The sequence below is a fragment of the Chelonoidis abingdonii genome, chromosome 3 (genome assembly GCF_003597395.2).
Source record: "Chelonoidis abingdonii isolate Lonesome George chromosome 3, CheloAbing_2.0, whole genome shotgun sequence".
NCBI classification, from domain to species: domain Eukaryota; kingdom Metazoa; phylum Chordata; order Testudines; family Testudinidae; genus Chelonoidis; species Chelonoidis abingdonii.
The window spans coordinates 130,810,809-130,824,162 of NC_133771.1; the positions used below are offsets into that span (position 1 = coordinate 130,810,809).

Here is a 13,354-nt window from a genome sequence, read left to right on the forward strand (position 1 = left end):
TTTGGGGAGACCAGAGTGAGACAGGCACTGATTCCTGTCTGATGGCAGCGATATCAGATCTAAGCTGGTAATTAAGCTTAGAGGTTTCATGCTAGCTTCTCATTTTATGAACGCTAAGGTTCAAATCTGAGTAGGAAAGCTATGACAAAACCCCACACTGGATCCTCTTCTAAGCCTGGTACAGGGAGACAGGGCAGTAACACTGGGGAGGGGTGCTAGGTTTAGTAAAGTTGTGGCCGGCTGCTTAAAATCCATCCCAATGTCTGTCCTCAGCCACCTGCATGTCCTGATCGATTCATCCAATGGATTCTAACATATGAATTGAAATAGATTATTCAGTTATACATTGTCATTATTTGAACAGCTCTATAGATAACTGAATAATAATTTGTATATGTTTATTCAATACATTTTCCCCATTAATTGCTAAATTATTTACTAGTAAATAATTTCTCATTATATTACCAGTTATAATTTCAGACAGACAGGCAGGCAGAGGAAACTGCTTATGGTGAACTAAGATACAGACAAACTCCAGTTACAGTGAAGTAGAATGAAAGTTCCTAACAGTTTCTGTGCCATGCAATGTGCAAACTGAAATTCCCGTTACACTGAGCCTCTGCTAAGAGTAAAGCTTTTCTATAAAAAAAATCAAAAACAAAAACCCAATTTCACTATAAAAGGGCTTCACTGATGACTCAAGATCTTAATACAAATTGGCAAGTGTAGGAAGGAGATGTAAAGAGAATTTTCACACACAAAAAGGTGATATAATCAAGCCCAAAATTTTAAGATTGTGGTGTTTAGAGTTAGAACCCAAAATCCATATTTAGGCAATTAAACAAATGATATGATTTTCAAGGGTGCTCAGCACCGACCGCTCCACTGAAAAACAGGTAACTTATTTAGCAATTTAAGACCCTGATCCTGCAAACACTGATGCATATTTGCAGTATCAGGGCGTAAATATGGATTTAGGAACCTAATTCTAAACCATCCGGGTCTAGAAAGATTGGTCCTACTTCTCTTTTTAAACACTTAAGAAAACAGCATTAACAGTAGAGTAATCTATGCAAGTAATGTCCCAAAGCCCCAGAAAATGTTTTAGTGAAAACCATCTCTTACACACAACTGTATGCAACAACATGTTTTTTTAATCTGTTCCGTGTGGAAAGTATGCTTCTAAAAGAATATTGCCTAGGGGAATCATACAATCTTTATTTTATAGTCTTTATTTTTCTACATCACTGCTCACATTCTCTTATGTTAGGTCCCATTTACATGGTGGGGACACAGGTTATGTTCGCACCACATTTTTTTAAAGTTGTATAACTAAACTTGGAAGGATGAGATTTTTCATCAGTAAACATCAATTTTACCACACACAGTCCCAAACACAAGAAAAAATATTTCCAGCAATAATAATCAAAATACACAGATGGGCAAAGAAAGAAAAATTCTGCTTGAGAACTTATAAGTTTGATTCAAAAATATTTACTCTGTATATTTTGACATGTGATGTTGACAACGTGTGTTTTACTAGTTATAAAAGCTTTAACTTTTTGAATCTTAATATCTAGTGTCATTAAATAACCACTGTCTGACTGCCCTCATTGTCTGGCCCCTGTGTAATTTCCTGCAAATGTGAAAATTTTAAAACAATAAAAATCTAAAAAGGCTTAAAATAAATATTGATCTCTGTCAAAATTATAAACAAATAAAAATCAAATTCTGCCAAGCCTAGGTATAACCAAGTCCCCTGATAATGCCTTACTCCACTCCTCTGCTTTTAGCTAACATGTAATACTGCAGAAGGAGATTGAAAATGGGAGGAGAAAAATTGTGGCCCCACTAAAGTCGATGGGAATTTTGCCATTGACTTTAATGAAGTCAAGATTTCACTTGGGGTTTAGTTCTAAGTTTATTTTAGCTGTTACGTAAGTAGGAAGCTAATAGGGCTGGACTGATTCAGGCATACTACACATAGGAATTGTGCAAACTTCCGCACATAGTTCTATCAATGACCCTCTGGCCTGAACCCTACATTTCAATCCTGGGCCTCTACAGAGACTATAAATTGTAACAAATTGTGTGGTGGTTTTGTTAGGTGAAAGGCCAGTGCACAAATCCCCATACCTACCACTGATCTGTCTGGTATGCAGTCTGGACTGTGAAGAATACTGTAAAGCTTTAAAATAAAAACATTCTAGGCTTGTAGCATTTGTAGCGACAGTCAAGAAAAGCACTTCAGCTATTACTTTGCCTTGGTGAATTATTCATTAAAAAGCAGAAGGCATAGATGATAGCAATGATCATTTGACTACTAACCAGATCATGGACACTGTGCTCTTTTTCAGCAACTGCAAACTGGCCTTTTTTCTCCAGCAGTCTGTTTCAGGTAGCACCAAACAGAGAAAAGCAAATTTAGAAGAAAGCAGTCAGGATCCTCACTCTTTAAATACACAGCAGATGTTATCATAACTAGAGCTGAGCAAATATTTAATTTGTTAGACTGGTGGCCATGCGGGGGGGGGGGGGGGGACCTGCTTTGGTTAATTTCAAATCAAAACTGAATTGTTTTTTCTCATCAAATTGAAAAACTGGAAAACAATGGACGCAGATAGAATTAACTTGAAATGAATCATCATTTTGAAGTGAACCACTTTGACTTAATTATAAAAAGAGGGAAATTTTTTTTAATACAACTCTAACCACTTACTGAATATGACCCAAATTAGCGGATAGATTTGGTCACTCCAAAACTACATTTTTTGGCATATTTACCAGTCTCTTAAAAAAAAAAAAAAATTGCCCAGCTCTAATGATAACTCCTACCTGGTGTTCTTTGAGAGTCACCTCTGTCCATTCCCACTTACAGATAGGTGACTGTCTGACATTGAGCTGTGGAACCACCTTGAAAACCTGTGTCTGCTGGAAGGGTGCACAAAAGATCTTGTGAGAAGATGACATCATTGCCCTACTTTGAATGAAGGACTGCAACCACCTCAGTTCCTTTTCCCTAACTACAGAGTCCTCATGTTATATAGAGCTCTGGGCAGAGGGGAAGGCAGATGGGTAGTGTGAATGCACAGACGTGACTCCTGAAGAATGACAGTTTGCTGGTAAGTTTTTCTTTCTCGTTTGAGGCCCTCTGTGCATTCCCACGTATGGGAGATTAGCAAGTAGTGCCCCATCAGGTGGACGATGGATGATGAGTTCTTAGACAAATATGAACTGTAGCATTGCTCCCCCAAACTGGTCATTGGACACGCAATGCTAAATCCAGGAAGTAGTGTTGTAATAACTGGGCCTGCACAATTACAGTAAACGTGTTCTTAACTGTAAATACTGTTAAGAAAGTTTATTAGCTGTCACAAGAAGCTATAACAAGAAATGTTGATGCGAAAATGTGCAAAAGCAAGAGACTGAAATAGTCCAAACACAAAGGACAACTGATATAAAACTCAAGGACTGTATTAAAATTATACCTGGTAAGTGTAAGACCAGAAATGAATGAACCAAAATTGGTGCGTTGGAAAATATGCCTAGTGAGTGAACAAAATAAAAGGAATGGACTATTCCGCCCAACACTACCTTTTTGGGGTCCTAAAAAAGAGACTGTGGGCTGAAAATTAGCAGAGGCTGCTGGAACGCTGGCTGGCTGGAAAAAGGGGAAGAAATAAGCTCCATCATTGTCACCCTTGCCATCTCCTGGGACCCCGGACCTTCTTCATCCTCATCCTGAGATGTCCTGACCAGACCAGGCCAAGAGAGGGACCCAGATGACATCTTCAGCTGTACTGGCTACTTCTGAATCCTGAATACCACCTGGGATGGGAGACTTTATTCTCCACCCCACCTATCCCTCATGTGTCCTTTTCCTTCCCCACCTTACTTCTTTTCTTTCCTATCCCTCTCCTTTTGTCTAAGGAAAGTCTGGCTTAGCAAGCCAAGACTTCATATTTTGCAATGCTGCTGTGAGCCTGTGACTAGAAAGAAGCAGTTAAATACAGTGCCCTAAACAGTCATATGCTGGTACATGTTTGTCAGGTCTCGGAAGGTACGTCTACCCTGCAATTAAAAACCTGCAGCTGGCCCATGCCAGCTGACTTGGGCTCACAGAGCTCGGACTACGGGACTGTTTAATGGCTGTGTAGACATTTGGTGTCAGGCTGGAACCTGGGCTCTAGGACCCAACAAGGTGGGGTGAGAAGGTCCTAGAGCTCGGGCCCAAATGTCTACACTGCAATGAAATAGCCCCTTAGCCCAAACCCTGCAAGCCTGAAACAGCTGACATGGTCCAGTCACCAGTTTCTAAGTACAGTGTAGACATACCCAGAATGGCTAATCAGACTATGTGCTGTGTCTGTGTTTTTCCAGCAGTGGGGTTACAAATGAGTTGACATCAAAGACAAAAGCTGCGTTTTTTTGTCTTTGCTGTTCTTCTCTTTCCTCTTTTGGAAATGGGACTGGACTTCAACAGCAGCAGCAACAATGACCGCTCCAGCCCATCGCAACTAACTTCTTCTCTTTTCCTCAAAAGTAAAGTTTTTTCCATCTTTGGTATCTTCTAAAAGACAATTAGACTAAGGGGGTTTTCCTTCTAAAGAACCTCTCCAACTAAAGGGAAAAGGAAGTGATGTTGTTAAAAGCCTCACTTAATACACCTCTACCCTGATATAATGCTGTCCTCGGGAGCCAAAAAATCTTACCTCATTATAGATGAAACCGCGTTATATTGAACTTGCCTTGATCTGCTGGAGCGCAAACCCTGCCGCCCAGAGCACTGCTTTACCGCGTTATATCTGAATTGGTGTTATATCGGGTCGCGTTATATCGGGGTAGAGGTGTACTTTACATTTCAAATGCTTTAACTGTTTTTCCTTCTTTTTCTCTATCTTTAATAAAAGGTAAAAAAAAATAATGTGTTTGTCATGGTATAAAGAAGGCTAAGGACTCTGTAAACCAAACCTTATTTAAAACAGTTTAATACTGGACAGTGACTGGGTCGTTAACACCTTTAACTCTTTGGGCCCATTTATTCCATCTGTATTAATACAACAGTAGTATCTGGTGAAGGTGTGCACTGAACTCAAAGTTAATGCTTTGCAGATCTCCACTAGGGGAACCTACGTAAGCCAACCCCACTGACATGTGGCACTCATAGAACAAGTCTTTAAACCAGGAAGTACTGCTTTCCTAGCTAAAATATAGCAATGTTCTATACATTTCCCACTCCAGAATAAGCATCTCTGTTTGGTAATGGGTTCTCCCTGGCATCTCTCCCAATATGCTACAAATAATCGATGAGACTTTCTAAAGGGCTTGGTCTTTTTCAGGAAAAGGAAAATTACCCTCTTTACATCCAGGGACCTTAACAGTAGAAGCTGAGGCATGGAAGGACTTTAGGCAACTATAGGGTTAGATGAAGCTGGTTTTGAGGGTCTCAGTGGCATCTAAATGTGTGGGACTTATGCGGCTAAAATGGCAGTTGGGCACTTAAGTCCTCCTTGGAATCCCATCCTTAGTTTATCTGCCTTGGAAAGATGAAGGGCTCAGCCAACCCTCCTAGGATTTGTACCAATGACTCCAAGGAGACTTGGTATTCAAACCTCATGTGTAGACCATTAATTGACTTAAGAACTATATCAGCTAACACAGCTGTGTGTTAAGAACAGAAAAATATAGCACATGAAAATGTTCCAACTTAACTTACACAAACATCTTCATACAGTTTGTTCATGACATTAACTGACCTCTTGGAAGATGTCATATTAAGAAGGGCGAGATGATACATATGATGCAAGTAAATCAGACGTCGTTCATGGTGGAAATGCTTCCTAGTCCTTTTGCAAGGTTTGCTCTGTAAATAAAAAAATAGCATGTAACAACTTATACAAAGTACAAGCTTACTGAGCAGAAGGTTGAAAACTCAAAGCAACTTTTATATTTAGGAAGAATGAAATACAATGATTACTTTTCCGTTTCTGTACTAACTCTTATGTCCTGAAATATCTGTGCACTTGATTCATTTGAAAAAGTTTTGAGCTTCGTACTCAGTAGGGCCTATTACCAATACTGAAACAATCTCATTTATTACAATGACATAAACCCAAACTAACAATACAGAAGTCAATTTACACCTCGTATGTCAGATCAGGATGAGCCCAGTAAAGTTTATTTTTTAATTTAGTTTAATTTTTATCAAAGGAAATGTATGTTTTCATATAACATACATTTTTAAAACCCAATACTTTTAACATTCACCGTCACTTGCAACACACTTCCAGCTGCATTTAGCTTTCCCTAAACTTCTCGCTGTCTAGTGCACTGGAACGGCTTATCCTAATAGGCAGTGCCTTCCTTTTATTTTGAGAAAGTCCATTCCTATCACTTTGTGGCTGGTTTGGTTACTCACAAGTCCCCCCACTAGTACACTTCTCCCAGTTTGCATAGCATACAAATGCTTTCTACATTAATAACTACATCTGAATAACAATTTTTAGCTCTAATCATATTTTATCATTACATGGATCTCTAACCGATTCATAAATTTGGCCTTCTTTGTAAACTGAACAATTCTCAGCACCCAGGGATTGAGATAGCCGATAACACTTCCATAAATAAAACAAAATAGAGAAGGAGTTTTATTTTTAATACAAATTGTTTGGTTTCTGGAGCTTTGAGCCACTTAAGGGCCCAGTCCAAAGCCCATTAAGTGAATCGGAGTCCTCCTACTCTCTACAATGGGCTTTCCATCAGACTCTACAGGCAGGATCAGTTTTTAATCAATGACTGAAGTGGCCCACTATACAGTGCCTTCCACATTCTACCCTCTCTGCAACCCTAATAAAATCAGTAGGCTTATAGGAATGAAATGAAGAGCAGAACTTGTCCCAGTCTATACACTCAATGGACTGCTCAAGTATATTTTAAAAATTGTTCTCGTTACTTGCACTGTACCCCACCATTGCATAGCTCTTGTATGTAAAAACAAAAAAAAGGACAAAAGAGTTATTTCGAATACATGCTCAAAACAGCAAATGAAGTTATATACAACTTATATACAGGGATAACTTGTAAATACCAAACGGCTAGTGTATGTTTTAAATTTTATTTAAGAAAAATTGACTTACTATATTATGTTCTCAATCCTCTAATGAGCTCTGCATGGACAGATGCCTGTGCTTCAATAATCTGCCTATGTGGAGCTCATTGCAGGGTCAGAGCATATATATATATATTATGCTATGAAGAACACCACCGTGGAACCATACATCCATCTAGCTGTTGATTCTAAGTTCCTTGTGGCAGGGACTCTCTCTTTACTTGTTCTGTAAAGCATTATGTACATTTATGGTGCAATTTAAATAATCATTTATAAAAGGTCCATATACTGCAAAGACAACAGGACTACTCGTGCATAAAAGTTACACAGTAGAGAGCAAATACATCAATATTCATCTACTGAAATAATTTAAAAAATAGTAATTCCTCCACCCCGAAGGATAATTATTATGGTAAAAAGACAGTCACCAAAAATCCTTCCACATTTTACTGACTAAGTTATTTTAAGTAGTATGGTCACGAAAAGGGTGCTTCTTTGTCGCTGACATTTCCTTTTCTTGTCTTATAGTTTTGCCTTTAAAGCCATGTAGACAGATGCAGATGGACAGATAGGTGAGGGTTTTTTTGTTTTCTTTTTTAAAAAGCTTTTGTGGTGAAACAGTCACTGTAACCAAGGTTTCATTGACATGAATGGCAAATAGGCAAGTTTACAGCAGGATTAAGCTAATTGATTAGAAAGCCTGATTGTCCCTGAAGGGCTGGATATCCTGCATGGGCAGACGCACTGGATTTAAAAGGAAGTTAGAAGAAGGTACAGAGTTGGCCTTGTCATTTTGGAGGTAGGGCAGTGGGGCAAGAGGCTGGCTGGTGAAATAATTTTTCACTGACCACCTCCCAAGTGTGTCAGAATCCCATCCACTTTTGGCACCCCACTATGCCCAGGGCCAGCCAGCCTACAGACTTTGGAGAGGGGCAGCAAGATAAATCTTTGGGATACACCCCATATTTAACTGACATTGGACTAGTATGAATGGCCTCCACTCCCACCAGAGTCCATCAGAATTTTAAGGGTGCTTAATACCTTGGATTGTCAGGCCCAAAATGTTACCATGCCCAACCCATCATTCATCATTTGTAATCGACAAACCCCACAGAGCTGCTCATTTGTTTTGAGTCCACATTTAATTTTTCAGGAACAAAAACTATGTCTACAGGGCAGCTCTGAATATCGGAAATGTTAAGTAGTGGCGAGTTTCTGACAGAAAGTCAAAACCAGCTCGCCTGGCTTTGTAGTTCTCTAATCAGCCGAGTAAAGGTGACTTGTGAATTTCAGTGGCAGGAAGCAGTTTATAGTACAGTAACCTAGCCCATTGTCTGGGCTTCTTCTGCTCAGCTTCATTACTATTACCATGATAAAGACAAGTGTTTTTCCTACTTCCCTTTTTCCCCTTCAAGTCTCTGCTTGCTCTTGACTCTTCTGAATTTCACTTTGATACTTTGACACCTTGGCTCCTCTCCCAGACAGAATAATGACAAGAGCTCAAATAAACCTTTTTCTTTCTTTCTTTCTTTTTGGTGGGGAGGGTGGGTGATGCAGAGATGTTGTGAAGATTTGCTGAAGGAAACTCACCACCTCCTGAGTTCTGGATTGCTCTTCAGGCCTTTTCTGCAATTCAGAAAGCCAAGAAAGCAGCAGCTGTGGGAAATAATTCAACTCTCAGATTTAGCATGAAACAGAGATAACCAAAATGGGGCTCACCAAATGTGGCCCATAGCTTCACTCATCTTACACCAACAAGACCTCAAGCTTCGGCCTCGAGAAGTTCAGAAGCTGATAGTAATTTAAAGTAGCGGCAGAAAAGCCACAGTCATGTGATCCAAAAGTTAAGATAGAATATCCATCTCAGCTGCCTTGTTCAGGTCTCATTCAGCTGAAGAAAAGGAACAGCTAAGATTTTAAATAAGCATTGTCTACTGCTGTGACTGCATTTCTGAAACAACTGTTAGCTTGCTTAAGTGGTGTGATTCACCATATCTGAGCAAAGAAGTTAAGAGACAGGCTGGGGATTTGAAATATCCAGCTTCAGGGCAAATATCCTGATTCCACCTATGTACATAGGCAGAGTAACTCCATTGACTTCACCGGTGAAACACAGATCAGAGTCTGACCTCATGTACAGAAGCCTTTAACCAGTCCTATTTTAATTGAAATTATATAGAACGAAATAATTCGGCCAACTTGTGCTTTGCATATAGCTATGCAGCTCCATGCACATAAATAAGGTGAATGGGTGTAAATAACAGAAGAATTTGGCCCACTGGGTGCAAATGAAACATTATTAACATAAGGAAAAAAACAAAGAGAATTGGTATTAATTTTTCAGTCTAACGGAATTTGAAACCTTGACACTGGTTAAACCATGACTTGATGGCAGGAAAGTGGGATTCTATTCCTAGCTCTACCACTGATTCAGTGTGTAGCCTGGGGCAAGTCCCTGGACCTCTCCAAGCTTCAGTTTCTCCTCCTTTAAAAGGAGGAAAACAACACACACATATCTCCTGGGTACCAGAAGCTACATTTATTAGTGTGTTTATTAGATTTCCTGATAAAATACATTTATTTTTATCCACTTACAAAAATGCTACTACTATAATTTAGCACTTTGTTTCCAAAGCAATGCAGAAATATTAATGTCTTACTATTCAGTTGCCACTTTAAATAGCAAAGCCATTAAGAAATATTAATAAAGGGGAAAAACCCTCTGTTTTATGGCTCTTCAAAAGGGCCGCATTCCAAAACAAGACAGCAGCCCCTATCAGCCAGCTAGGACATGGCTCAGTAATGATGCAAAGGCAAAATGCCACCTATGTCATCAACATAATTTCCTAGGGTGCCTGGACATTCTCTGCAAGTCTCCTATGCAAATATAACAGTGCTTAGCTTATGAGATTCAGAGATCCCATTCTAGCTCACATTATACTATGGCATATCCCAGATTCAGCCATTACTGTTCTCTTCCTGACATCAGAACAATGGACTGTGACTTCATCAGCAATGTCCGCTGCAGCTATTACAATAGTGGGAGAGAGAGAGAGAGAGACACACACACACACACCCCCGACAGACTCATTTTCTTCAATACAAAGCAAAGATAGCCAGCTGGTGGAGAAAAGAGAAAGAGCAACATAGCAGGTATTCAATCTCCAATCCATATTGAAATAGAAAACAATACACTGTGGAACTCCTGTGTTCTGGTGACCTCATAAATCACCTTGATCCAAAATACATAAGGACTCTAGAGACCAGCCTCAAGAGAAGCATTTCCTTGTATTTCCCTCTCAACATCTATTTTATTTACTAAGGATACTGTCACTTATTAAAAAATGAGATTACAGAAAATAGATCTTGTTACTTTTTCTTTTTAATCTGTTTTTCACCCTTATATTGCATCTCTTCTAGAGTCTTGGGGCCTGATTCTCCTCTTACATTACTGTAGCTCTGCAGACTTCAGAGTTACTCCTGACTTACAGTGCTGTGAGACTGCAATCAGGCCCTTACGTCTTGACATGTCATCAGGCTAAGACATCATGCTATATTATAGGTAATGCACCTAAAACCATTATGACAGAAAAATACAGTTTCTTAGTAAAATATGCTACCTTATATTTTTCACTACCTGATCTAAGAAATGTAATACATTGTTCTAACAACACAACAAGCTCAGGAACTTTAAAGTGAATGTTATTTGTTCAGGGCCTTCCCCTATCCACAAAATTTGCAGATGTTGCCAATGTTTTTCATTTGAAGAGCTCCCAGAAGTCTTTGTGCCAAACTGTCAACTCACCAATATTCTGACAGCTTCCTCATCAATTATGCCAGATTTCCAGAGAGACTCATAGACTCGTAGGTCAGAAGGGACCAGTATGATCATCTAGTCTGACCTCCTGCACAAAGCAGGCCACAGAACCCTACCCATCCACTTTTATAACAACCCCTAACCCATGACTGAGTTATTGAAGTCCTCAAAATTGTGGTTTGAAGACCTCAAGCTGCAGAGAATCCACCAGCAAGTGACCCTCCGCCCCCACATTGCAGAGGAGGCGAAAAACTCCAGGGCCCCTGCCAATCCGCCCTGGGAGGAAGAATTCCTTTCCCGACCCCAATAGGCGATCAGCTAACCTCTGGCATTGTGAGGCAAGATTCACCATGCCAGACCAGGATAGATATTCCTCTGCAGTACTCAGATTCCTCCATTTGAACCTCCCCTCACAGACGATTTTTGAGCAAGACTTATCTGCTGATAATCCAAGATCAATTGCCCAAATTAAACTATCCCATCATATCATCCCCTCCATATACTTATCAAGCTTAGTCTTAAAGCCAGATAAGTCTTTTGCCCCCACTACTTCGTCTAATTTCAAGTCTAAACTTCCTAATATCCAGTTTGTACCCATTTGTCCGTGTGTGTGTCCGTGAGAGAGAGAGAGAGAGAGAGAGAGAGAGAGATGCAGCCCTAAATGAAAGGTTTTAGCACTACACACAATTTCATATTATTTATCATAGTCCTATCATAGTTCCCTGCTGACTGGGGCAAAGAAACCCATTGACACATGTATAGATTCACAGATCCTGAAGGCCATGAATTTAGGAATGCTAGGGGAATTTTTCCCCGCCAAAATTGGTTCTTGATAGGACTAGGATGATAAAATATTATGAATTTGTTTGCAGTACTTGATTTTTAAGGAACAAAATCAACACTCATATCTTTTCTCGGGGAGCTGTCTGGCCACATGTGTGTTTTGTACACCTTTCTGTTAAATCAGAGGTCCTAAGCACGGGAAAAATACAACAGTAAGGAGCATCAAATGGACTTATGGTATTCCCTTGGAGGAGTCTAAGTTAATAAACCACTGAATGGCTGACAGATAAAGAAAAAATATGTATATGAATTAGTGTAATAGGCAATATAGATAATGTCTTTATTTGATAAATAAATGAAGTTTAACTGGAGATTATAAATGAGTTAAAATATTCCTTTTTCCCCCTGTTTCTGAACTTCACATACGAACCATTTAAACTAAAAATGATGCTAAATGTACTAATGAAGTAAATTATTGTTGAGATAGATACATTTTTTCTTTTCCTTTCAAGCTGTCCTTTTACCTTTTTTAAAAGTGTGTCTCCTGCACTTGTCTTTCATATGGGAACCCACTGAGCCAAATTCTGCTCCAGTTTATTCTGGTGAAAATCTGGAATAGTAACACTGACTTCAATGGCCTTACACTAAATTCTGATAAAAATTAAAAAAAAAACAAAAAAACCCACATAGGCGAAAACAAGTCCCATTGTTGCAGTTAAAAAATAAAAAGCAGAGTTGTTTTATTCTTAGCCATAATGGTTGAAAGATGAGTTGTTCTCATCTGTTGAGTATCTACATAAAGAAAGAAGAGACATAACATTCTTTTAAATACTTAAGATAGTTATGAGCCTTATCCTGCAGTCCTTAATCAGGCAAAATATCCTTTGGCTTCAGTGGACTTTTTACCTGAGTGACTAGTGTAGGATCAGACTTGTGAATACAAAACAAAACAAATATATTTATTGGAATAAATCACACATCAAGACACTAGTTGTTCTACTCTAAGGGTCTATTTTCAAGTACTGTAACTTCCCAACTAAATTACTCGGGCCTTGATTCAACTCCTACTGAAGTCATTATGCTCTCTTTCCATTAACTTAAATGGGAACTGAATTGGACCCTCTTTTGGTGGACCTTTCTCATGCTTGTTCTCACTCCAGCAGTGATTTGGATTAAGAACTCATTCCAGCATTTCTGAAATACCAGAGCATGATATTTTATGTATTTACTTATTTTTTTTTAAAAAAATCACTAGTTAGGGCATTAGATGCTTTCTTGGGCAGCTCTCACCTCAAATCAGTTTATCTTTTTTAGAAACATCAAACCTCCAGTTTGGAATATACCATGGAGATGAATGCCTTTGCCACATTTATCAAAACAAAGTCATCTGAAAATGTATCGTGTATGTCCCTTATCTTTTTAAGATGTGCCATGATGTGGCACCCTTGTTGCATATACAAGATGAATAAGCAAATATTTTGAGTTCCCCACCCTGAAAATAAATGGATGATTATTTTAACAAGTATGCATTCAAATAAGCACATGGATCACTTCAAATCAATGTTTGATAGAGTTCAATAAAGCTAAAATAAACACACTCAATATGTTTGAGAGTCCCCTCAATCTGCGAGCTCACATTTGAAACA

General features: G+C 39.0%; 1 protein-coding gene across 4 annotated transcripts in view; it reads right to left on the bottom strand.

Moving 5' to 3' along the window:
* The window catches only part of LOC116831131 (uncharacterized), a 108,749-nt gene that overhangs the window by 4,796 nt on the left and 90,599 nt on the right, over positions 1–13,354 (bottom strand). For 2 of the 4 annotated variants that reach the window (XM_032790906.2, XM_032790907.2), the window contains exons 9-11: positions 8,699–8,764; positions 5,757–5,863; positions 2,329–2,389 (exon numbers count right to left, since the gene is read on the bottom strand). In XM_032790906.2, coding sequence (XP_032646797.1) covers positions 2,329–2,389; positions 5,757–5,863; positions 8,699–8,764 — 234 coding nt within the window. Of the gene's footprint in view, positions 1–2,328; positions 2,390–4,787; positions 4,899–5,756; positions 5,864–8,698; positions 8,765–13,354 lie in introns of those variants that run through there. The other 2 variants (XM_075064101.1, XM_075064100.1) reach the window with 2 other exon arrangements.